At 39.7% G+C, this 26,146-nt stretch overlaps 1 protein-coding gene across 7 annotated transcripts in view; it reads left to right on the forward strand.

The window, feature by feature from the left end:
• Window positions 1–26,146, forward strand: part of clcc1 (chloride channel CLIC-like 1) — a 123,022-nt gene that overhangs the window by 20,286 nt on the left and 76,590 nt on the right. The window contains exons 5-11 of one of the 7 annotated variants that reach the window (XM_028811072.2): window positions 1,417–1,638; window positions 1,982–2,122; window positions 2,265–2,364; window positions 3,641–3,738; window positions 7,437–7,583; window positions 7,915–8,448; window positions 13,650–14,930. In XM_028811072.2, the coding sequence (XP_028666905.1) occupies window positions 1,417–1,638; window positions 1,982–2,122; window positions 2,265–2,364; window positions 3,641–3,738; window positions 7,437–7,583; window positions 7,915–8,448; window positions 13,650–13,763 (1,356 nt within the window). In that variant the 3' untranslated portion in view covers window positions 13,764–14,930. Of the gene's footprint in view, window positions 1–1,416; window positions 1,639–1,981; window positions 2,123–2,264; window positions 2,365–3,640; window positions 3,739–7,436; window positions 7,584–7,914; window positions 8,449–13,649; window positions 14,933–26,146 lie in introns of those variants that run through there. The other 6 variants (XM_028811073.2, XM_051932896.1, XM_028811071.2 and 3 more) reach the window with 6 other exon arrangements.

Raw genomic sequence — 26,146 nt, forward strand, 5'->3', positions numbered from 1 at the left:
TTACATGTTGTGTATCCTGCAGCACCTACAGTTCAGGTTTTCTGGCTGACAATATAGAGAGCTTCATCTATGGGAAGTATTTTCTGCAAGAAAGGAAATGAAAATTATAAAATGAAAATGTAATCTCTTTTGCAAATTCAAAGTCTGTGTGCAAAAATTTTAATGAAATACCCCCCATTTACAGTTTCATTTTTAGCCTGAGCTGCAATGAAGCTGCAAAAATAAAAAGTAAAAAGCATTTTCATTTTCAAGTTCTCAACGTGCAAATAGCATTGATCAATGGGCAGGGCTTTGTATCTTGATTTCCCACAGTTCTTTGTCCTCTGTAGCTGTAGAACCACTTTAATCGATAGAATACTTTTCACTTCAGCTGTGTTTTTATTCATGTGATTTTGGTCTTTTCACTCCTGTATTGCAAGTTTCACAGCAAAACTGTCTCACAAAATCCAAAAACCATGCATAATTGTAGTTCTGAAGTAATTAATGTGCAATTAAAATATTTAACATGACAAAATAGCCTTTATTATGTCATAATTTACATTTATTTACACTGAAGTAGAAATGGGACGCTTTGTATTTTTGTAGTATTCTAGTGCAGCATCAAAATAGCTGATGCTAATCAGTTTCTGCATCGTGAAAGTCCCGATGACCTAGCCCAGCTGGTCACCCACCCTCCACTGGGCACAATTGATACAATTAGAACAGCTGGTACTAAAAGTATACAAGTCCTCCTTGTTTCCTTCAATACCCCAAGTGACTGCAGAATAGAGTGCTTTGAACAGATGTGGGGAGACGAAAAACAAAAAAAAAGCAATGGGTTAATGCTGGCTATTAACACTTGTATAATCGGAATACTATATAATGATACAATTACTGGAAAGCCAGATTTATAAAAAGGGTTGTTAGATGGTTTTTGTACTGTTCCAGCTCTAGATGTTATTTCCTACATGACTCCACCTGCAACCCTGATTTTATTATTGATTATGAAGATGGATGTAATGCTGTCAGTTGTAATAGCCTAATGACTAAGGCACTGAACTTTAAAACTACAGTACAAGGTTGTCAGTTTTGGCCTATTTGAATTTGAGATAGTTATTAAGTATACCTGTTACATTTGTTAAATGTTACAGAATGGTATTCACACATAAATGGAATTTTTCAATTTTACTGCTGTACGATAAATGTGATGATGCAGATTTGAGAATTGAAACATAGAATTGTATCTTGTGTGTTATAATGATCACTGCAGTTTAACACCTGACAATTAACTAGGAGCAACCATGTGTTCATCTTCCTCCCCCCCCCCCCCCCCCCATTGTACGTTAAAAAAAGAAAACAATGTTTTTAAATGTCACAGTAAAGTTGATATAGTATTTCATGTTTCAAAATTAAAGTGTTTTTGTCTTTTATTCTCAGCCTGATCATGTTGACAAAGAAGTTGTCTATGATGCTGAAGTTCACCTAACAAGACAGTCAGTTTCTGAAATCACAAAATTTCTGGACAGTGAGAGCTGGAAGCCAGCAGTAATGGATGAAGCCCTTAGTCATATTCTGGTCAACTTTAAACCCCATGATTATGAAGCTTGGAAATGGCGTTTTGAAGACACATTTGGTATTGAGTTAGAAGCATTATTAAAAGTAGGTGACCTAACCGAACAAAATAAATGTGCTTGATGAAAATTTGGGCCTATTTTTTAAGCTAACATTTTTTAATTTTACATTTGTATATATGGTCAAGGACAGTGGATATGTAGCTCTCTACAGACATTAACATCTTTTTTTTTTTTTTTTTTTTTTATTAAAAAAAAAAACAAAAAACTTTTTCCATAATGTAATGCATAACATTAGACTCTTAAGCATATTTTCATTCAAAAAAAAGACATGTCTGTTAGGATTGTATTTATGTTGCATAATTGCATAAGAACATACATTTTTTTTTAATAACTACTTTAACAAAAATGTACCATCAATGTGCTTTTAGGTGCTGATGTGTTCACTATTGATTGTTGTGATAATTTGCACTGAAGTTTGGTCAAAGGTTTCCTGGATGGTACAGTTCAAACGGCTGTTTGCAGTATGCTTTTTCGTCAGTATTGCCTGGAATTGGCTGTATCTGTACAAGGTACCATGTTTCCCTTTTTAATAATTAATCAAAATGTAATGATTCAAAGTTAACTGTTTCTGATTTTTATTTTTGTACTGTATATTATGCTTAATTGTCAACATTCACCAATAAAACGTTAACACAGGTTGTAATTTTGTAGATTGCTTTTGCTGAACATCAAAAAAATATGGTTAAAATGGAACACATCCAGGAGAAGTGCACAGGAATAAAAGAATTTGATTGGAAAGACAACCTGAAAGGTATGTGGTATGTACCCCAGGTAATGTGAAAGGTATAAATAAATGTAAAGCTGTTTAATATTGCATGGACTATTTGCCATTAAGAACAACTTCTCTGTTTATATTAAATCCAACATCTGTCTATCTGTGCTTGAACATTCTGGTTGATTTTGCAACTTCTCTCATAGCGCAAAGTATCGTAATTCGCTTACAGGAGTGATTTATTCGCACCAATCTGAGACAGAGGCTGCAGGCCCAGGGTGAAGCGTGATGTCAGGAGTGGGGAGCTAGGCAGGGCCCTCCTCACTCACACTCCACCCTCCGTTCAAGTCGGTCTACCTCTTGTGATGTGTTGGAGCCTCTGCTTAGGTAGCGATACCTGTTGTTTTTTAAGTTTGTCCTGTTTCACTACTATGCAGGTGGAGCCATGGGGGACAGCTAGTATATTTATAAAGCAAAAAATTTTTGACACTGAAGTTGTTGTTAATCTCCTTTAATCCCTTTACCACATGTCATTGGGTCCAATGCAGTCTCTTTTCTTACTGCTTTAAAAAAGGAATATTTTTAAATTGTGTTATATGAACTGCCACAACCTTTCATTTTTTTTACTTCTTCATATTTTTCTTTCTTTTGTTAGATTTATTTATTTGTCTGTATAGATTGTTTCTGATTGTATACAATACTATTGTCCGATAGAATTTACTGGTAGCTGGTGTCCTGACCAGATGACCGGCTGTGTTTGATGTCCATATTACCTCCTCAGCTATACAGCATTTACAGGTGTAAACTTCAAGTCCATTTGGTGTAATAGTAATAAAATCATTCCAATAAAAGGCTGAACTCTAAAAGAACTTGAATGTGCATTTCCATGTTCTGTAAACAAAACACGGATATATGCTAAGTCTGTCTTAATATCCAGTAAGCAAACATGGGAAAAGAACGCAAAAAGAAATCAAGTATTGTATAACCTGGAATTTAAATTCAGTAAAAGTACAAGAAGTGTGTTGCAGGCGTCACTGCTAGAAGTCGCTGTTTAGTAGAACAGGATCGATCTGAATTTGTTTGCAACCAGTGCAGGAAGGAAAAAAAATTCCTGTTTTCCTGATCATGCAGGCAGTCTGTGGTAGAATAAATAATGCTTAAATGAAGATCAGATTATTTTAGTGTACCTTTTAATACCCAAATTTAACTGAATGTTCACCATTACATGTCAAAAAAAACTTCTTGCGACCATGTTTGTTTCTCTGTATATGTATTTAAATATATCTGTATATAAAGTGTTAATTTTATATTTTAGAGTGGTTTAGAAGCACCATGACTTTAAGGAATGATCCTTGCAAAGAATACTATGAGCATCTGGTGGTGGATCCGATCTTGATTGTTCCTCCAACTAAGGTAGATGTGATGGATTGTGAAAGACTGAAACTATACTTACTGTTAATGTATTTTGATGGTGTATCTTTAAACTTCAATGATGCAGAAAACTAACAAAGTACCCCATTTACTTTTAGATATTTGCAGGTTGCATAAATGTTGTGATGCAGTATGATTAAACCTATGACATGCACATAGGGAGTCAGAAATGTACAATAAAATTATTATTTTGCTTATTCAAAAAATGTACAGATATGTTATTAGTATTGTTATCCAGTTATGAATTTTAGAAAAAGATAATTCAATGTTAAATCATCACACTTTTGGACCTCCATCGTCACAGATTTTACCAAAACTTGCCATGCTGATTTGGTCATATGAGTAACCCATGGAACTGAAATTACACGTGTCTTGGATCAATATTAAGGGAGAGTTAAAAGTTTGAACATGTTGGGGGCAGGGATTATGACTTTTGACCGGCTATGTGTCCCTAAATAAGCTGCACAGAAATGGTTTCCATGTTGTTTTAAAGCTCTTTTCCAACTCTGTATTTTGCTTAAATACTATGCTATCCCCAAAATGAAAAATTACCATGTTGTGTGTGATTTTACTAACATTACCTTATAATGTCATGAATATCTCCAGAAAATGTGGTCTTTGGTTTTTGTGCCTTTGCTGAGATATCTTTACTTATAGCTGGCATCACATGGTTTCATATCACTAATGGGCCTTTTTTTATAGCAGCCATATTGACATGAAATAGTATTGGAAGCACAGTTGTAAGTAATGACATTAATTAAGATTCCAATTATGCTACACTGAAATTGAACAGAAACGTCATTAATGTCATTACTGACATTACTTGATAATATGACATGGATTTACCCAGAACACTAATTTCTGTGTGTGGACTGCACGAAGGAAGTAGTTACATCAGTAAGTAGAAGGCTTAACTTCTAGTGGTATGACAGACTAGTTTTTAATCATTTTTCAAGCATTAATTACAGCTTATTGACTTGAATGCTCTTTAGAGATTCAATTACTACTAAAAACGAGAACGAATAACATTCTATTCACTCTTACTGAAATTTCAGATTTGATATTCAGTTAAATAGGAGAGTAATGATGGTGTTACATATTGCTGAGCATATAAAAGTAAATATTTCATTATACTCTATATATGGCAATACTTACCCTGTATTGTTGGTTACAAGATTTTAATAACAGTAAACGTCTGACATTATTTGTCTTGGTTTTATCCTTTATATAATTTGGCTGTAAGGCTAAGGATATGTGCTGGTATCTGTAAGGTTGCCTTTTCAAGTCCAGTTACTACTCTGCACTCTGACCCCCAAAGGTCATGCGAAAAGGCAATTTCCCATTTGAGGTTAATATAGCATATTATCATTGGACAACCTCTTGAAAAGTAAAACAATCCTAATAAACAATATTGAAATGTAATTCATGTCAAATGTAATTCATGTCATAGCAGCTTTAACAAAAACAAAATATAACAGGAAGCCTAAGCAAAATGAAGCTGAAACATAGGGCTGCGTTTTATAATGTTCTCTCACTCAGTACAGTCTTGAAATGCTTACACATTTATAACCATAATTCACTTAACCGTAAAACCTGTAACACTGTACAGGTGATGGTCATAAAATTAGAATATCATGACAAAGTTGATTTATTTCAGTAATTCTATTCAAAAAGTGAAACTTGTATATTAGATTCATTCGGTACACACAGACTGATGTATTTCAAATGCTTATTTCTTTTAATGTTGATTATAACTGACAACTAATGAAAGTCCCAAATTCAGTATCTCGGAAAATTAGAATATTGTGAAAAGGTTCAATATTGAAGACACCTGGTGCCACACTCTAATCAGCTAATTAACTCAAAACACCTGCAAAAGCCTTTAAATGGTCTCTCAGTCTAGTTCTGTAGGCTACACAATCATGGGGAAGACTGCTGACTTGACAGTTGTCCAAAAGACGACCATTGACACCTTGCACAAGGAGGGCAAGACACAAAAGGTCATTGCTAAAGAGGCTGGCTGTTCACAGAGCTCTGTGTCCAAGCATATTAATAGAGAGGCGAAGGGAAGGACAAGATGTGGTAGAAAAAAGTGTACAAGCAATAGGGATAACCGCACCCTGGAGAGGATTGTGAAACAAAACCCATTCAAAAATGTGGGGGAGATTCACAAAGAGTGGACTGCAGCTGGAGTCAGTGCTTCAAGAACCACCATGCACAGACATATGCAAGACATGGGTTTCAGCTGTTGCATTCCTTGTGTCAAGCCACTCTTGAACAAGAGACAGCGTCAGAAGCGTCTCGCCTGGGCTAAAGACAAAAAGGACTGGACTGCTGCTGAGTGGTCCAAAGTTATGTTCTCTGATGAAAGTCAATTTTGCATTTCCTTTGGAAATCAAGGCCCCAGAGTCTGGAGGAAGAGAGGAGAGGCACAGAATCCACGTTGCGTGAGGTCCAGTGTAAAGTTTCCACAGTCAGTGATGGTTTGGGGTGCCATGTCATCTGCTGGTGTTGGTCCATTGTGTTTTCTGAGGTCCAAGGTCAACGCAGCCATCTACCAGGAAGTTTTAGAGCACTTCATGCTTCCTGCTGCTTACGAACTTTATGGAGATGCAGATTTCATTTTCCAACAGGACCTGGCACCTGCACACAGTGCCAAAGCTACCAGTACCTGGTTTAAGGACCATGGTATCCCTGTTCTTGATTGGCCAGCAAACTCGCCTGACCTTAACCCCATAGAAAATCTATGGAGTATTGTGAAGAGGAAGATGCAATACGCCAGACCCAACAATTCAGAAGAGCTGAAGGCCACTATCAGAGCAACATGGGCTCTCATAACACTTGAGCAGTGCCACAGACTGATCGACTCCATGCCACGCCGCATTGCTGCAGTAATCCAGGCCAAAGGAGCCCCAACTAAATATTGAGTGCTGTACATGCTCATACTTTTCATGTTCATACCTTTCAGTTGGCCAACATTTCTAAAAATCCTTTTTTTGCATTGGTCTTAATTGATATTCTAATTTTCCGAGATACTGAATTTGGGACTTTCATTAGTTGCCAGTTATAATCATCAACATTAAAAGAAATAAACATTTGAAATACATCAGTCTGTGTGTAATGAATGAATCTAATGTACAAGTTTCACTTTTTGAATGGAATTACTGAAATAAATCAACTTTGTCATGATATTCTAATTTTTTTGACCAGCACCTGTATATACACAATTTGTAATTGTTGCATTTATATTCAAAAACTTACACATTACGTTAAATGCATACTGAAACTGAAGAAATTAACATAAATATAGTGGTTGTTATGACTGAAATATGGACAGTTGACAACAGTGGAAAAGAGAGAGATTTGTGGCCCACTCCTCCCTTGGGGCAGTAAATCCTATTGCCCAGGAAGTATTAGCTCCACTGCCTTATTTTCTGAAATCTTCAGTGGGGAGAGTAAGGAAAAAGAAAAAAAAAAAAATAACTGCTTCAAAGCCATGGTTGTTAATTTCATACCGAGATATAAAGTGAGATACGTATGATGAAGTGTTCTTGTTTTGAATTGCAAGATTCCAGAGAATTTTTTTTCTTCAGAAGTAGAAATGTAACATTTGTACTTGAATGAATTGTTAGACTTGGAGGTCTGTTTTTAATGTTTTGTGTTTTCCTTTCTAATTGCAGGCAATTGCTGTGACCTTCACTACTTTTGTAACAGAGCCTCTGAAACATGTAGGTCAAGGTATCAGCGAATTCCTGCGAGCGCTTCTCAAAGATCTCCCTATAACACTGCAGATTCCAGTGGTTATCATCATAGCTGTTACAGTTGTTGTAAGCATTACTACATCTTTTATTTACAAATTTTATTTATTTAATGAAAATCATGATATCTTATTTGAAGTTTTCCATCGGTCCTGTAAGTAATAATACTGATTTCAAAAGAGAAAATAAGGGTTAGTTTTAGGAATTTATGGTAATTTTCTAGACTCCCAATTTTACTTATTTTAATATTCCAATCAATATTCTATGCTTGCTTAATCCTGAGCAGGATTGCAGAGATTTACTTAATTTGAGCAAAGCAAATCAAATATTGTGCGTTTTTATGATGGACTAAAAATAATAGTGTAGCCAAATATTAACTTAGTTGTCTTTTTTGCAACAGATTTTATGTTATGGCTGTGTCCAGTCTACCATTCAACATTGTGTCTTCAGACGGCCACTGACCTATCAAGATCCACCACCACCACCACCATCACCACCACCACCACCACCACCACTTGCATTGCCCACAGGTGGTGCCACACATGGAGAAACTGGATTCCAAGAGTTGAACAGAACTGAGCCTAGAGAAAGGAGCACAATTCAGAACAATCAAAGTAATGAACATTTACGATACAGAAATGTACAAAATCGGGCAAGTTCTGGGAATTTTGTGGAAGCTGTGGGCCCTACTGATAGACCAATTACTCAAACCCCTTATGATGAGTGGGATTCTACAACAGTATCAAACAATTCAGAAAAGGAACTACACCAGAAAACGGACATTGCTGCTTCCACAAAAATAAAAGAGCAGAAAATAACAAATGATCAGGAGGAGTCCAACCCAATAGTAAATACCTCTACAACAGACCGCTCTCTTCTCGATGATAAGGAAGACAACCACACAGAAAGTTTACAGAATAGCCCTATTGAAAACGTAAGTTATGATTTAACTGGATTGGGATATACTTTGTAGAAGCCCCTATGCATTTGATGGTTAAATTGTCCACTTTGGTTTAATAAAAGTGTTGGTATCGTTCTATTAATTAAAGCAGTTAGTTATTGAGGAATATATTCACTGAAATTACTCTGACAAGCTTGAAAAATGCTCATTATTCATTCATTAAAAGTCTATTGTGCTGTAGCAGCTGAAATATTTAAATGACTGTAGTGGAGGCAAGCATTAAAGCAGAGACTAGAATTGGAACATTCATGCAATTAGGCTGCAGAAAATTTTATTACAGAAATGCAGAAACTGCTGAATTAATACACGCCAATTTCTGAAGTGATATGCTGGTTACAATGCACTTCATTGTGCCTCATTTTTAAACCTGAACATTTAAGCATCTTGCTTGTGTTTTTTTTAGTAACCAGTGCTGTAAAATGTAAATGAACTTCGGACTATCAAAAATGAGTCTCAAAACAACTGGAGGGCAACCCTGAGACAAAATGAAGAAACGTGACCCTCTTTGGTCGAGTTAAATATTATTGTGCAGCTTGTATAGCATGTTTATGTAAAATACAAATTGACAACAATTATTCAAGTTACCGTAATCAGGTTTTTAGTGACAACAGTAATGAATTTGATGCCAAGCATTTATTTAAATAGGATGTGATGTGCATCATTGTTTTTGATTTTATTTTTGGTATTTAAAATAAAATCTCATAATAAAGATGCATTGATAAAAGTACACATTTGTGGTACTTCAGATACTGAACGCTTTTCAATAATTTGTTAAACAAAAATAAGAATAAACAAAGTATTTCATTTTTCTTAGACACTTTTTTAAGGGTTATAATGGTCCGTCTTCCTTTTGTTAATTGCCTTTTTCTCACAAACGATAGCAATATGCAGTACAATACTGTCCAAGTAATGCTTCAGAGGGTGTAGCTACTCATTTTGTTGTAACACTGCTTTTATACAGATGGAGGGTTTCTAAGGAATCAACAAACCTTGACACCTTCCAAGGCTTAACTAGCTGTCATTGCTACAGAACTTGTTAACCAATTACAGGGAGATTCTAATGGTCAGGGCCCGAGTTATGATGTGTTACTCCTGTAATAATGAAGCGATAGAAACAATATAAATACAGTGCATATCTTGATAGATGTGTAAACAATCTAATCACATCCAATCACAGATCAACATGGCGCTCCTTATTAGCACACATATCCGTAAGCATTGTAGGGGTGATGGCAGCAATTTCCTGTTTTAATGTTTTGCTGTAATTATTCCAGTGTACGAGGCTTGTTCTTGTACACTTTGCCTTTCAGCGTTCCCCAAAGGAAGAAATCCAGAGGAGACAGGTCCGGGGAACAAGGTGACCATAGTCCATTTGAAATGACCCGATTACCAAAAAATGATTCAATTTGTGCTATGCTGAGAGCTGACGTGTCACAGGTTGCCCAATTTTGTTGGAAATAAGATTCACTGATCTCACGGTTCACCAGTTCATTCACAAATAAGTGAAAAATATTCAGGTACACATTAGCATTGGTGGTGGTGGAAAAACATTTGGCCTATTATGCACAACCAAATGCCAATGCATTAATTTTGTTTACATATGAGCTTGCTGAACGCACCAGTGCAGCAGACAGACACCGATGTTCTGCTGACAGTCTCGAGAGAAGAGCACCATGCCTCATTCGTTTGTACTTTTATCCAGGAAGACTGTGATCTTTATTTCGTTTAGATTGCTTCATTATTAAGACAGTAATACATCATAATTCAGGGCCCCACCCATTAGAATCACTTTGTAAGTGTACCCTTAAAAAAGTATTTTGTATAACTCTGAAATGTTTATTTTCCAGTCTTTTAGTAAGCCAAGGTTCTTTTTCACCTTTTTACAGTTTAGCACTTCCCTTTGTACCATTTCATGTATTTCATTAGACTTGGAACTGTTTCAATTTCAGTAAAAACTGTAAAAATGGGGGTGTTCTAAAAATTGTTAGTGTATATAATTTAAATATAACTCCTGCTATGGATGATAGAAAACTGTTGAGTACGTTTTTGAAATCCGCATGAAAAAGTACCTTTTAAAACACCTCTAAGTTGTTCTGTGACAAAATCTTTGCTCTTCAGTGTAATCCTAGTTTTAGGCAACTGGGTAGTGTGTGTGTGTGTGTGTGTGTACGCGTATGTTTTTAATTAGTATTTGTTTCCTTTTTCTCCTTCTTTCGGCTGCTCCCATTTGGGGTTGCCACAGCGGATCATCTTCTTTCATATCTTTCTGTTCTCTGCATCTTGTTCTGCTACACCCATCACCTGCATGTCCTCTCTCATCACATCCATAAACCTTTTCTTTGGCCTTCCTCTTTTTCTCTTCCCTGGCAGCTGTATCCTTAGCATCCTTCTCCCAGTATACTCAGCATCTCTCCTCTGCACATGTCCAAACCAATGCAATCTCGCTTCTGACTTTGTCTCCCAACCGTCCAACTTGAGCTGACCCTCTAATGTCCTCATTTCTAATCATATCCATCATCGTCACACCCAATGCAAATCTTAGCATCTTTAACTCTGCTACCTCCAGCTCTGTCTCCTGCTTTCTGGTCAGTGCCACCGTCACCAACCCATATAACATAGCTGGTCTCACTACTGTCCTGTAGACCTTCCCTTTCACTCTTGCTGATACTCATCTGTCACAAATTACTCCTGACACTCTTCTCCACCAATTCCACCCTGCCTGCTCTCTCTCTTTCACTTATCTCCCACAATCCCCATTACTCTGTACTGTTGATCCCAAGTATTTAAACTCATCCACCTTCGCCAACTCTACTCCTTGCAACCTCACCATTCCACTGACCTCCCTCTCATTTACACACATGTATTCTGTCTTGTTCCTACTGACCTTCATTCCTCTCCTCTCAAGAGCATATCTCCACCTCTCCAGGGTCTCCTCAACCTGCTCCCTACTATCGCTACAGATCACAATGTCATCAGTAAACATCACTCCTGTCTAATCTCGTCTGTCAACCTGTCCATCGCCGTTGCAAATACGAAAGGGCTCAGAGCTGATCCCTGATGTAATCCCACCTTCACCTTGAATGCATCTATCACTCCTACCGCAGACCTCACCACTGTCGCACTTCCCTCGTGCATATCCTGTACAATTCTTACGTACTTCTCTGCCACTCCCGACTTCCTCATACAATACCGCAACTCCTCTCGAGGCACCCTGTCATATGCTTTCTCCAGGTCCCCAAAGACGCAATGCAACTCCTTCTGGCCTTCTCTATACTTCTCCATCAATACCCTAAGAGCAAACATCGCATCTGTGGTGCTCCTTTCTTGGCATGAAACCATACTGCTGCTCACTAATCATCACCTCACTTCTTAACCTAGCTTCCACTACTCTTTCCCATAACTTCATGCTGTGGCTCATCCGTTTTATACCCCTGTAGGTACTACAGTCCTGCACTTCACCCTTCTTAAATATCGGCACTAGTACACATCTTCTCCACTCCTCAGGCATCCTCTCACTCTCCAAGATTCCATTAAACAATCTGGTTAAAAACTCCACTGCCATCTCTCCTAAACACCTCTATACTTCCACAGGTATGTTATCTGGATCAACGGCCTTTCCATTCTTCATCCTTTTCATAGCTGTCCTTACTTCCTCCTTGCTAATCCGTTGCACTTCCTGATTCACTATCTCTACATCATCCAACCTCTTCTCTCTCTCTCTCTCTCGTTCTCTTCATTCATCAGCCTCTCAAAGTACTCTTTCCATCTGCTCAACACACTCTCCTCACTTGTGAGTACGTTTACATCTTTATCCTTTATTACCCTAACCTGCTGCACATCTTTCCCAGCTCGGTTCTTCTGTCTAGCCAATCGGTACAGGTCATTTTCTCCCTCCTTAGTGTCCAACTTCTCACACAACTCATCATACGCCTTTTCTTTTGCCTTCGCCACCTCTCTCTTCTCCTTGTACTCTTGTCTACTTTCTGCATCTCTCAGACTATCCCACTTCTTCTTTGCCATCCTCTTCCTCTATATACTCTCCTGTACTTCCCCTTTCCACCACCAGGTTTCCTTTTCCTCCTTCCAGATGTCACACCAAGCACCACTTTCTGTCCCTTGGGTACACTGTCACTGTCATCAATTCATCCAACTCATTCCAAAAATCTTCTTTCTCACCCATTGTACACCCAACTTGCGGGGCATATGCACTAACAACATTCATCATCACACCTCCAATTTCCAGCTTCATAATCATTACTCTGCCTGACATTCTTTTCACCTCCAAAACACTCTTGACATGCTGTTCTTTCAGAATAACCCCTACTCCGTTTCTCCTCCTATCCACACCATGACAGAACAATTTCAATCCACCTCCAATCCACTTGGCCTTACTCCCCTTCCATTTAGTCTCTTGGACGCACAATATATCACCCTTCCTTCTCTCCATCATATCTGTTAACTCTCTCCCATTACCAGTCATACTGCCAACATTCAAAGTTCCTACCCTCAGTTCCACTCTTCTTTACCTTCCTCCTCTCCTCCTGCCTCCAGACATGTCTTCACCCCCCCCCCCCCCCTTCTTCTAGGCCAACAGTAGCCCAATTTCCGCTAGCAGTACTGGTGGCGGTCGTTGTTAACCCGGGGCTCGACCGATCCGGTATGTAAATTTGTATTGTTGTCCACATCTTGATTTGGCAAAATTTTACACTGGATACCCTTCCTGACGTAACTCTCCCTATTTATCCGGGCTTGGGACCGGCACGAAAAAACACACTGGTTTGTGTGTCCCTTGTGGCTGTAGCTTTTACCACTACATATATCTTAAACCTATTTAGTACCTTTGCTCATCTCACTTTAAAAAAAACTTATGGTTTAAACATACTGGAATGAAAATGTCAGTGCTAATCATATCCATGTTTTATAATGTATGCATTGTGTTTGCTCTTGTATTCACCCAGATACATGATTCAAATGCCTCCATACAGTTACCAAAGCAATTCTAACAAACATTGGATGTTTCAGTTGTACGACTTGACTGTTATACTTAAAAGCTGTAATTTTTCTTGAACACGTTTTTCTTTTGATGTACGTTTTACTGGTATGGTTATTGTTGACCTTGATTTTAAGAGGTTGATTGTTTACCTGTTTCAGCATTAGTATGTTTGTTGTTGTAGGTATCTCCAACCTTAAATGATGAAGACCAGCTCTCCAGTGCAGAAATTAAGCTCACCACACAAGAAACTATACTAAATTCTAGTGACAACTGTTATAAGAATGGAGTTTTGTAATCTAAGTTTTTGTATAGTTTTATTCATGTTTTATATAAAATCATCAAAATTATAAATAGTAATTGCACCCTAGACTGGGCTAATGGAACAGGGGACCATCAGACAGAAGACCAGTGATGTCAAGAAAGCAGCAGCTGGTTAAACACGATACTAATCTTCAGTGTGCCAGCTGAGAAAATCTGCAAGTAACTTGCGCTGTGCATACAAGGGGAAGAAGTGTAATGCAGACATCTAACTTTTACACCTTATTAGTCACTATGTGAACATTCTTTGGACCATTAAGACGCTTTGTTGTTTAGGAGAACTAGCTGGCTTCTTTTTCTATGGAGATGATGGTCATGTAGCCATGGGATGACCTGCGCTTGCTCTCTTCTCTGGAACTTTGAACCACAAATTGCAATGACATATCATTATTGAAGACTAAGTTGTTGACTGAGTTGTCATCTGTAAAAACGAACCTAGTATTTTAGGTATGTACTGGATGTCATGTATCTCAAATTCATCATTTAGAAAAAGGAGCACTACAGGAACTAGGGTGACAAACTAGAATGTAGGCAAGGTAAAACAATTAAGTTTTCAAAAACACCCAGAAAGATGAACCTTAATCACGTGAAACAAAGTTGTATTATGACACATGGAAGTTTTTAATATGTTTCAAAGCGATATAGGTGTGGTATGTTTTTATATTTAACAGGATAATGGATTCTTAAATGTGTACACTCAGACATGTAACTGACATGATGGAGGAAGGGCCTCTAGGTGAGCTATGCAGATTGCCTTGAAAGACTTTTTTTTTCCTTTTTCTTCACAGTTTAGTCATTGAGAATTTAATTTAATTAATTAAACAGCTGATGTGCCATATTGGTAGAAGTCATCTGTAAACATGCTGGGAGGATGGAGTTGCTTCATTTTTTTTTTTTTTCTACCATGCCTTGAAGAAAAGTCAAAGGTGGTTAAGGTCAAGATTTATAATGCACTGGTAAGGCCTCTGCAAGAGTACTGTGTGCAGTTTTAGTATTTTTCTAGATTTTCCAGTTATGTTAAAGCCTAAGTTCTTTTTTGAAAGTTAGTAGTAAAATATTCCTCTATACTTGTGACCCAATCAAAACATAAATACATGAACAGTGTCAGTTTTCATATAACTTCATATTTCATGTTGTGTAGTGTCACTGAAATGAATGCATAAAGAAATAAATATCAAAAGTGTATTTCGTGACCGATTTTATCCTTGCATTTGTGTATTTAATTTTGTCTGAAATATTCCTCCCTACATTAATAGTAGTAGTACATTTCCTTTTTTCTGTGAAATCTTACATCAGCAGGTATTGTGATGTTTGCCTGTGTAGTTATGGGATGACTGATAAACCACACACTGCCTACAATATGTTTTCTGCAGTTTTCCTCCTGACATATGATCTGTCATGTCCTTTAGATTACCTGGAAGGTAAGTCTGATCTACAATCTGGGTCTGCTGGAACTAGAAAGACTGCTTAACCCTATTTTACATCTCTCCATCTCAGAGAACTTTTGTCATCTTTTTCTGGGTGAGGCAGAGCAGCTCCTTAGATATAAGATCTGGGAGGACTTCTGCTGCCCAGGACATTGCCTGCAGGAAGCACGTTTAGGTCAAGCAGAAGCCCCACAAAGTAGGTATCACTAATCCCTTCAGCCCCCTCAACAGCACCATCCCAGTATGCCCTCTTGGGTGGGGGACCATATGTGTACCATATCCCAGGGCTGCTACTATCTAGCGTGTTGGAGGACCAGATCGTTCATGTAGGTTGTTGCTCCCATTCCTCCATAATACTGGCTTCCCGGGCATGTAAGAATCTTCTGTGAAGCCCTACCAGGACGGACACCAGCATCTCCACTTCCGAGTTTGCATCTTCTGCCTTTCTCCTGTCTGAGGCAGGGAATGCCCTGCCGTCATTCTTGCTTATTGACTAGCTTGGCTTTCTAGAGAGGTAAGGGACATTATATCATCTGAGCAGGGATACCAGCCTGTGCTTGCTGTTCATTACAAAGGTTATTCCTGAGTGACGTGTAATGATCTGCTTTACAAGTTAAAGGCTGAATAACTCTCAGGCTGGGACAGTTTTCTGCTGCCATCTACTGGATGAAACAACATGCTGCAAAAAGTAATGAATATCACTGTGTTTTGCCACTCTAAAATAACTCGTCAATATTCAAGAGTGGGGTGGAGCTTAAACAACACATAATGGTGTATAAAAGAGAAGCTGTAAGGCCAGATTAAAATATTCTGAAATTGAGCCATTTGTTGAATCAAGCAAAAGTAATGACAGTGTAAATTGGGCAGCAGATGCTGACACGGCCAGTGAAAGTGATGCATGATATGGCACCGGAAGGTTCACCATTCAGTTAGGTAAAAATGAGATTAGGCGGGAGGACAAAAAAAAAAAAAAAAAATCATTAACCCCATAAGCTCTGTTTGCAGTACAGCAGTTGTCAGTGTTCTTCAGGGAAAAGTGCAAGTCAGTAAGCCTTGCGCTGTAGTAGCCTACCCCATAACACAATGGACGCATTGATGGTGGGCATCAAGCACTGACATTGTACCCTCATGTGCAGGCAATAATCAAAGTGTCCAAAGAAACCTGCTTCTACTGTCCCAGTTGTGGTGTCAGGCTGTGTGTTGGTGACAGTTTCAAAACCTATGACATGAAGGGTGTGTACCAAATCTGCATCAGTACAGCGGTGGACAGTAGGTCATACATTTGCTACTGTATGTTCATGTCTTTGTCAGAGGGAGCGCTCCCAATCACCTCAACCCACGCGGCATCAGGAGACCAGTAGGATAAATTTTGCTTTACTTACAGTGAACCATTCACAGGATTTTTCACTCGCCATTCATCTTCAGCTGTTGCTGCTACATTTGGAATGTGTTTTGGATATTGTTGTGAGTGTTTATTGTTGTATTATTATTGGTCTTCGTTGTAAGGAAGTAGGGAGGGTTAACTGTTTAATTGTTCTTTATATTACAATTTCATTTATTACTTTTGATTGAATCTGCTGTTCAGCTGTGTCTCTGTGAGTGATTGTGTGTGAGTTTGACCAAGCCCGTGTGCGTCCTTGGAGCCCCCACCAAAAAAATAAATCACTTTGCCTTTGATGGTGTGAATCTTAACAGCATCTCGACCGCTACATGTTTCTCCAACTTCCTATATGATACATTCGATGTGTAATTAGGTTTCTGTTCAGCTTGAAACTGCCTCTCATAATCACAAGAAAATTGAAATTTGAAAATGTGATGGAAGCCTGAAAAGTTCATGATAAGTTGAATGTATTCTGACTTTTCTTTATGACCATTAGGAATGAATGTTGTAATATGAATAATAAATAAAATTTGATCTCTGCAACTGACCAGAATATGACAGAGTAATGATCTTAACTATGGTGGATTCATTTACATAACTGTTAAGAAATGCATTACCGTATATAGTCACGTTTAAGTTCTCCCACGGATAAGTTCGGGCTTGATTTTACTTTATATTTTCCAGTATTTTATAATGGTGGTCGTATACAGTGCATCCGGAAAGTATTCACAGCGCATCACTTTTTCCACATTTTGTTATGTTACAGCCTTATTCCAAAATGGATTAAATTCATTTTTTTCCTCAGAATTCTACACACAACACCCCATAAGGACAACGTGAAAAAAGTTTACTTGAGGTTTTTGCAAATTTATTAAAAATAAAAAAAACTGAGAAATCCCATGTACATAAGTATTCACAGCCTTTGCTCAATACTTTGACGATGCGCCTTTGGCAGCAATTACAGCCTCAAGTCTTTTTGAATATGATGCCACAAGCTTGGCACACCTATCCTTGGCCAGTTTCGCCCATTCCTCTTTGCAGCACCTCTCAAGCTCCATCAGGTTGGATGGGAAGCGTCGGTGCACAGCCATTTTAAGATCTCTCCAGAGATGTTCAGTCAGATTCAAGTCTGGGCTCTGGCTGGACCACTCAAGGACATTCACAGATTTGTCCTGAAGCCACTCCTTTGATATCTTGGCTGTGTGCTTAGGGTCGTCCTGCTGAAAGAAGAGCCGTCGCCCCAGTCTGAGGTCAAGAGCGCTGTGGAGCAGGTTTTCATCCAGGATGTCTCTGTACATAAAGACATAAATCGTTTGCAACTAGTGCAGAATGCAGCTGTTAGAATCCTTACCAGGAAAAGAAAATCTGAGCACATTTCTCCAGTTTTGATGTCACTACACTGGTTACCTGTGTCATTCAGGATTGACTTTAAAATTCTGCTTATGGTTTATAAAGCCTTAAATAATCTCACCCGGCTTATACAGTGGTGTGAAAAACGATTTGCCCCCTTCCTGATTTCTTATTCTTTTGCATGTTTGTCACACAAAATGTTTCTGATCATCAAACACATTTAACCATTAGTCAAATATAACACAAGTAAACACAAAATGCAGTTTGTAAATGGTGGTTTTTATTATTTAGGGAGAAAAAAAAATCCAAACCTACATGGCCCTGTGTGAAAAAGTAATTGCCCCCTGAACCTAATAACTGGTTGGGCCACCCTTAGCAGCAATAAGTGCAATCAAGCGTTTGCGATAACTTGCAATGAGTCTTTTACAGCGCTCTGGAGGAATTTTGGCCCACTCATCTTTGCAAAATTTTTGTAATTCAGCTTTATTTGAGGGTTTTCTAGCATGAACCGCCTTTTTAAGGTCATGCCATAGCATCTCAATTGGATTCAGGTCAGGACTTTGACTAGGCCACTCCAAAGTCTTCATTTTGTTTTTCTTCAGCCATTCAGAGGTGGATTTGCTGGTGTGTTTTGGGTCATTGTCCTGTTGCAGCACCCAAGATCGCTTCAGCTTGAGTTGACGAACAGATGGCCGGACATTCTCCTTCAGGATTTTTTGGTAGACAGTAGAATTCATGGTTCCATCTATCACAGCAAGCCTTCCAGGTCCTGAAGCAGCAAAACAACCCCAGACCATCACACTACCACCACCATATTTTACTGTTGGTATGATGTTCTTTTTCTGAAATGCTGTGTTCCTTTTACGCCAGATGTAACGGGACATTTGCCTTCCAAAAAGTTCAACTTTTGACTCATCAGTCCACAAGGTATTTTCCCAAAAGTCTTGGCAATCATTGAGATGTTTCTTAGCAAAATTGAGACGAGCCCTAATGTTCTTTTTGCTTAACAGTGGTTTGCGTCTTGGAAATCTGCCATGCAGGCCGTTTTTGCCCAGTCTCTTTCTTATGGTGGAGTCGTGAACACTGACCTTAATTGAGGCAAGTGAGGCCTGCAGTTCTTTAGACGTTGTCCTGGGGTCTTTTGTGACCTCTCGGATGAGTCGTCTCTGCGCTCTTGGGGTAATTTTGGTCGGCCGGCCACTCCTGGGAAGGTTCACCACTGTTCCATGTTTTTGCTATTTGTGGATAATGGCTCTCACTGTGGTTCGCTGGAGTCCCAAAGCTTTAGAAATGGCTTTATAACCTTTACCAGACTGATAGATCTCAATTACTTCTGTTCTCATTTGTTCCTGAATTTCTTTGGATCTTGGCATGATGTCTAGCTTTTGAGGTGCTTTTGGTCTACTTCTCTGTGTCAGGCAGCTCCTATTTAAGTGATTTCTTGATTGAAACAGGTATGGCAGTAATCAGGCCTGGGGGTGGCTACGGAAATTGAACTCAGGTGTGATACACCACAGTTAGGTTATTTTTTAACAAGGGGGCAATTACTTTTTCACACAGGGCCATGTAGGTTTGGATTTTTTTTCTCCCTAAATAATAAACACCATCATTTAAAAACTGCATTTTGTGTTTACTTGTGTTATATTTGACTAATGGTTAAATGTGTTTGATGATCAGAAACATTTTGTGTGACAAACATGCAAAAGAATAAGAAATCAGGAAGGGGGCAAATAGTTTTTCACACCACTGTATATCGGAATGTCTGACACCTTATATTCCAAATTGTAACCTCAGATCCTCAACTGAGTGTCTCCTTAGAATTCCAAGAGCAAAACTTAAAAGAAGTGGTGAGGCGGCCTTCTGCTGTTATGCACCTAAAATCTGGAATAGCCTGCCAGTAGGAATTCGCCAGGCTAATACAGTGGAGCACTTCAAAAAACTGCTGAAAACACATTATTTTAACATGGCCTTCTCATAACTTCACTGTAATTTAATCCTGATACTCTGTATATCCAATTCATTATAATAACTTTTCATGGTGGCTCTAAAATCTGTACTAACCACTACTCTCTCTTCTGTTTCCTTTTCCGGTGTCCTTTTGGTGGTGGCTTGTGCCACCACCATCTACTCTAAGTACCATGATGTTCCAAAAATGATGGATGGATTAAAAGCCAGAAGTCTGTATGACCATCAGCATCAAGTGACTCCGTGAGAGCCCTAACTACAAAGAGGACTATTTCATTTATGTTAGGTAGAATGCCCAGAGGGGACTGGGCAGTCTCGTGGCCTGGAACCCCTACAGATTTTATTTTTTTCTCCAGCTTTCTGCAGTTTTTTTTTTTTTTTTTTTTTCTGTCCACCCTGGCCATCTGACCTTACTCCTTTTCTAAGTTAACTAATGTTGTCTTACTTTAATTTCTTATTTTGTCTTTTATTTTTCTTTTCTTCATTATGTAAAGCACTTTGAGCTACTTTTTGTATGAAAATGTGCTATATAAATAAATGTTGTTGTTGTACATTGCTGCAGTCATCTTTCCCTTTATCCTGACTAGTCTCCCAGTCCCTGCTGCTGAAAAACATCCCCACAGCATGATGCTGCCACCACCATGCTTCACTGTAGGGATGGTATTGGCCTGGTGATGAGCGGTGCCTGGTTTCCACCAAACGTGACGCCTGGCATTCACACCAAAGAGTTCAATCTTTGTCTCATCAGACCAGAGAATTTTCTTTCTCATGGTCTGAGAGTCCTTCGGGTGCCTTGGCAAACTCCACGCAGGCTGCCATGTGCCTTTCACTAAGGAGTGGCTTCCGTCTGGCCACTTTACCATACAGGCCTGATTGGTGGATTGTTGCAGAGATGGTTGTCCTTCTGGAAGGTTCTCCTCTCTCCACAGAGGACCTCTGGAGCTCTGACAGAGTGACCATCAGGTTCTTGGTCTACAGACAATTCCTTTGACTTCATGCTTGGTTTGTGTTCTGACATGAACTGTCAACTGTGGGACCTTCTATAGACAGGTGTGTGCCTTTCCAAATCGTGTCCAATCAACTGAATTTACCACAGGTGGACTCCAATTAAGCTGCAGAAACATCTCAAGGATGATCAGGGGAAACAGGATGCACCTGAGCTCAATTTCGAGCTTCACGGCAAAGGCTGTGAATACTTATGTACACGTGCTTTCTCAATTTTTTTATTTTTAATAAATTTGCAAAAACCTCAAGTAAACTTTTTTCATGTTGTCATTATGGGGTGTTGTGTGTAGAATTCTGAGGGAAAAAAATGAATTTAATCCATTTTGGAATAAGGCTGTCACATAACAAAATGTGGAAAAAGTGATGCGCTGGGAATACTTTCCGGATGCACTGTAAGTCGAATGCAGAAAACTCACACTATTGGTCCAAGAGATTATGATATGCTAACGCCCACCAGAGAGAGTAACCACCGAGCACACTGCCTTTTTTTTCTTCTATGTATTGTGCCTACATGACCACATGGTAATATCCAAACTATTCTGAAGCGATATTTGCATTGTTTTGTGTTTTTTGTATCTCACACCCTCATACACCTTTATCATAAGAGCATCCCTTATCTACAATGGAGCGTTCAACCAGAAGAAAATAAGAAGCTGGTTTTAAATTAAAAGTCGTTGAAGTGGCAAAAGAAATTGGTAACTGCGTTGTTGCAACAAAATTCGATGTGTCTGAGAAGCTGGTGCGAAATTGTTGGAAGCAAGAAGATTTAAAAAAAAAAATGTTTTAAGTGTATTTTTGAATGGGCGTATAATTTGGGATCTGATTTTTTATGATGAATTTTTTTTGGGTTTCAAGACCCAGCTTATATGTGAGTATATACAGTAGTTGCACTAATCAGCATACAGATAAATGGTATAATCTGTAACACATCTCTTATCCTTGTATATCTAAAGTTCTCAAAACAGATTGAACGTTTTTGGCAAACATCTCAGTATTAAATAGGAACTTCTTATAAATAAATTGTTATCTTGTTGTTCTTTCGGCTGCTGCTGTTAGGGGTTGCCACAGCGAATCATCTTCTTCCAAACCTTTCTGTCCTCTGCATCTTTTTCTGTTACACCCATCACCATCATGATTTCTCTCACCACATCTATAAACCTTCGCTAAGGCCTTCCTCTTTTCCTCTTCCCTGGCAGCTCTATCCTTAGCATCCTTCTCCCAATATACCCAGTATCTCTCCTCTGCACATGTCCAAACCAACACAACCTCGCCTCTCTGACTTTGTCTCCCAACTGTCCAACTTGAGCTGACCCTCTAATGTCCTCATTTCTAATCATATCCATCATCGTCACACCCAATGCAAATCTTAGCATCTTTAACTCTGCTACCTCCAGCTCTGTCTCCTGCTTTCTGGTCAGTGCCACCGTCACCAACCCATATAACATAGCTGGTCTCACTACTGTCCTGTAGACCTTCCCTTTCACTCTTGCTGATACTCATCTGTCACAAATTACTCCTGACACTCATCTCCACCCATTCCACCCTGCCTGCACTCTCTTTTTCACCTCTCTTCCACAGTCCCCATTACTCTGTACTGTTGATCCCAAGTATTTCAACTCATCCACCTTCACCAACTCTACTCCCTGCATCCTCACCATTCCACTGACCTCCCTCTCATTTACACACATGTATTCTGTCTCGTTCCTACTGACCTTCATTCCTCTCCTCTCTAGAGCATATCTCCACCTCTCCAGGGTCTCCTCAACCTGCTCCCTACTATCGCTACAGATCACAATGTCATCAGCGAACATCATAGTCCACAGGGACTCCTGGCTTTTCTCATCTGTCAACCTGTCCATCACCATTGCAAATAAGAAAGGGCTCAGAGCTGATCCCTGATGTAATCCCACCTTCAATTTGAATGCATCTGTCACTCCTACCGCAGACCTCACCACAGTCACACTTCCCTCATACATATCCTGTACAACTCTTACATACTTCTCTGCCACTCCCGACTTTCTCATACAATACCACAACTCCTCTCGAGGCACCCTGTCATATGCTTTCCCCAGGTCCACAATGGCCTTCTCTATACTTCTCCATCAACATCCTCAGAGCAAATATTGCATCTGTGGTGCTCTTTCTTGGCATGTAACCATACTGCTACTCACTAATCATCACCTCACTTCTTAACCTAGCTTCCACTACTCTTTCCCTTAACTTCATGCTGTGGCTCATCAATTTTATTCCCCTGTAGTTACTGCAGACCTGCACATCCCCCTTATTCTTAAATATCGGCACCAGTACACTTCTTCTCCACTCCTCAGACATCCTTTCACTTTCCAAGATTACATTAAACAATCTGGTTAAAAACTCCACTGCCATCTCTCCTAAACACCTCCATGCTTCCACAGGTATGTCATCTGGACCAGCGGCTTTTCCATTTTTCATCCTTTTCATCGCTGTCCTTACTTCCTCCTTGCTAATCCGTTGCACTTCCTGATTCATTATCTCCACATCATCCAACCTCTTCTCTCTCTCATTCTCTTCATTCACCAGCCTCTCAAAGTACTCTTTCCATCTGCTCAACACACTCTCCTCGCTTGTGAGTACGTTTCCATCTTTATCCTTTATCACCCTAACCTGCAGCACATCTTTCCCAGCTCGGTCCCTCTGTCTACCCAATCGGTACAGGTCCTTTCTTCCCTCCTTAGTGTCCAACCTCTCATACAACTCATCATACGCCTTTTCTTTAGCCTTCGCCACCTCTCTCTTCACCTTGCACCTTATCTCCTTGTACTCTTGTCTACTTTCTGTATCTATCTGACTATCCCACTTCTTCGTTGCCATCCTCTTCCTCTGTATACTCTCCTGTACTTCCCCATTCCACCACCAAGTTTCCTTTTCCTCCTTCTTCTGTCCAGATGTCATGCCAAGCACCCTTCTTGCTATCACCCTTACTACATCTGCTGTAGTTCCCCATCTGTCTGGTGACTCTTCAATGCCACCCAGTGCCTGTCTCATCCCCTCTCTAAACTCAACCTTGCAGTCTTCCTTTTTCAACTTTCACCATTTGATCCTTGGCTCTGCCCTCTCTTCCTCTTCTTGATCTCCAACGTCATCCTAAAGACCACCATCCTATGCTGCTTAACTACACTTTCCCCTGCCAGCACTTTGCAGTCTTCAATCTCCTTCAGATTGCCTCTTCTGCATAAGATGTAATCTACCTGTGTGCATCTTCCTCCACTCTTGTACATCACCCTATGTTCCTCCCTCTTCTTAAAATATGTATTCACCACAGCCATGTCCATCCTTTTGGCAAAATCCACTACCCTCTGACCTTCTTCATTCCTCTCCTTGACACCATACCTACCCATCACCTCCTTGTCTCCTCTATTCTCCTCACCAACATGTTCATTGAAATCCAGTCCAATCACCACTTTCTGTCCCTTGGGTACATTGTTCATCACTTCATCCAACTCACTCCAAAAATCTTCTTTCTCTTCCATTGCACACCTAACTTGCAGTGCATGTGCACTAACAACATTCATCATCACACCTCCAATTTCCAGCTTCATAATCATTCTGCCTGACACTCTTTTCACCTCAAAACACTCTTGACATACTGTTCCTCCAGAATAATCCCTACTCCATTTTTCCTTCCATCCACACCATGATAGAACAATTTGAATCCACCTCTGGTCCACCTGGCCTTACTCCCCTTCAATTTAGTCTCTTGCACGCACAATATATCAACCTTCCTTCTCTCCATCATCCATATTACTAACCGAGAATGGTAAACCGGATGTCATGGACGCAGGGACACGGCGATGGGACCATGAGATGTACTGCGCAGGTGCGTACAGCGCGCGTCTCATAAACCGCACGCGAAGTCTTATCCACCGCGCCCGAAGGAGTCACGGCCCAAAAACGAAAGAGCTCAACTGACGTGAATGAGTAATGAAGCAACAACGCGCCCATAGCTAACGACTACCAACACAGCCACACAAATAAGAGGATTCTGCGCTGCAGCCCAGATTCCCCACGGGTCCATAAAGTACGGTGGGCGCAGGCTTCACCGCCATATTGTGAGTGGCACTACTGCGGAGTGAAGGCACAGGCGTCAACGCCATATTGTGAGTGGCACCACTGCGGAGTGAAGTGAACGCGCGTCTGAAACTGCGGAAGCAAAGCAGGCACGGGTTCAAAACGAATGAGCTCGACTGACGGATATACAAACAATATTTTTCAGGATACCCAACGACGGGGGTAGCCAAGCGAAATGAGCAGGGGGCGGAGCCCCCTTGTTTCTGCTAACTCCCTCCCCTTACCAGTCATACTGCCAACATTCAAAGTTCATACCCTCAGTTCCACTCTCTTTACCTTCCTCCTCTCCTCCTGCCTCCGGACACGTCTCCCCCCTCTTCTTCTTCGGCCAACAGTAGCCCAATTTCCTCCAGCACCCTGTTGACTAACAGTACTGGTGGCGGTCGTTGTTAACCCGAAGCTCGACCGATCCAGTATGTAAATTTGTATTGTTGTCCGCATATTGATTTGGCAAAATTTTACACTGGATGCCCTTCCTGACGTAACCCTCCCCATTTATCCGGGCTTGGGACCGGCATGAAGAAACACGCTGGTTTGTGCATCCCCTGTGGCTGGGTTATAAATAAATTGTTATACAATAACCCAATGAGGTAATAACAATTAATGTACTTTATTTTGTTTGTTATAAATAAATTGTTATACAGAACAAAATAAAGTACATTAATTGTTATTACTTCATTGGTGATTGTGTTGGAGCAAATGGTATAGAAAGTATAGGAAAGGCAGCCTCAAAGTGTCAAAAACACACATCTTAACCCACTTTTATTAGCAGACGAGAACTGTACAGAATTTATATCAAAACAAATCTGTTTTTTTCTAGAGACAAATACATCCTCAGAGGTTTCTGCAGGAACACTCTAGGAAACCCTGAAGGCCTTCTTACGAGGACAGGTTATTTCATATATTTCCCACAGAAATACATTAGAAACCAAGAAGGTATCAGAGCTAACCAGTAAAATTTCTAGAATAGATCGAGAACATGTCAGGTGTCCAAATGAGGCTCTTCATAGGAAAAGACAGGCTCTGCATTCAGAGCTCAACCTCTTAACAACTAAAGAAACTGAACAACTCATTTTTAAATCAAGACATCATTACTATGAACACAGAGAGAAAGCTAATAAGCTC

Source organism: Erpetoichthys calabaricus, chromosome 10 (genome assembly GCF_900747795.2).
Source record: "Erpetoichthys calabaricus chromosome 10, fErpCal1.3, whole genome shotgun sequence".
NCBI lineage: Eukaryota > Metazoa > Chordata > Cladistia > Polypteriformes > Polypteridae > Erpetoichthys > Erpetoichthys calabaricus.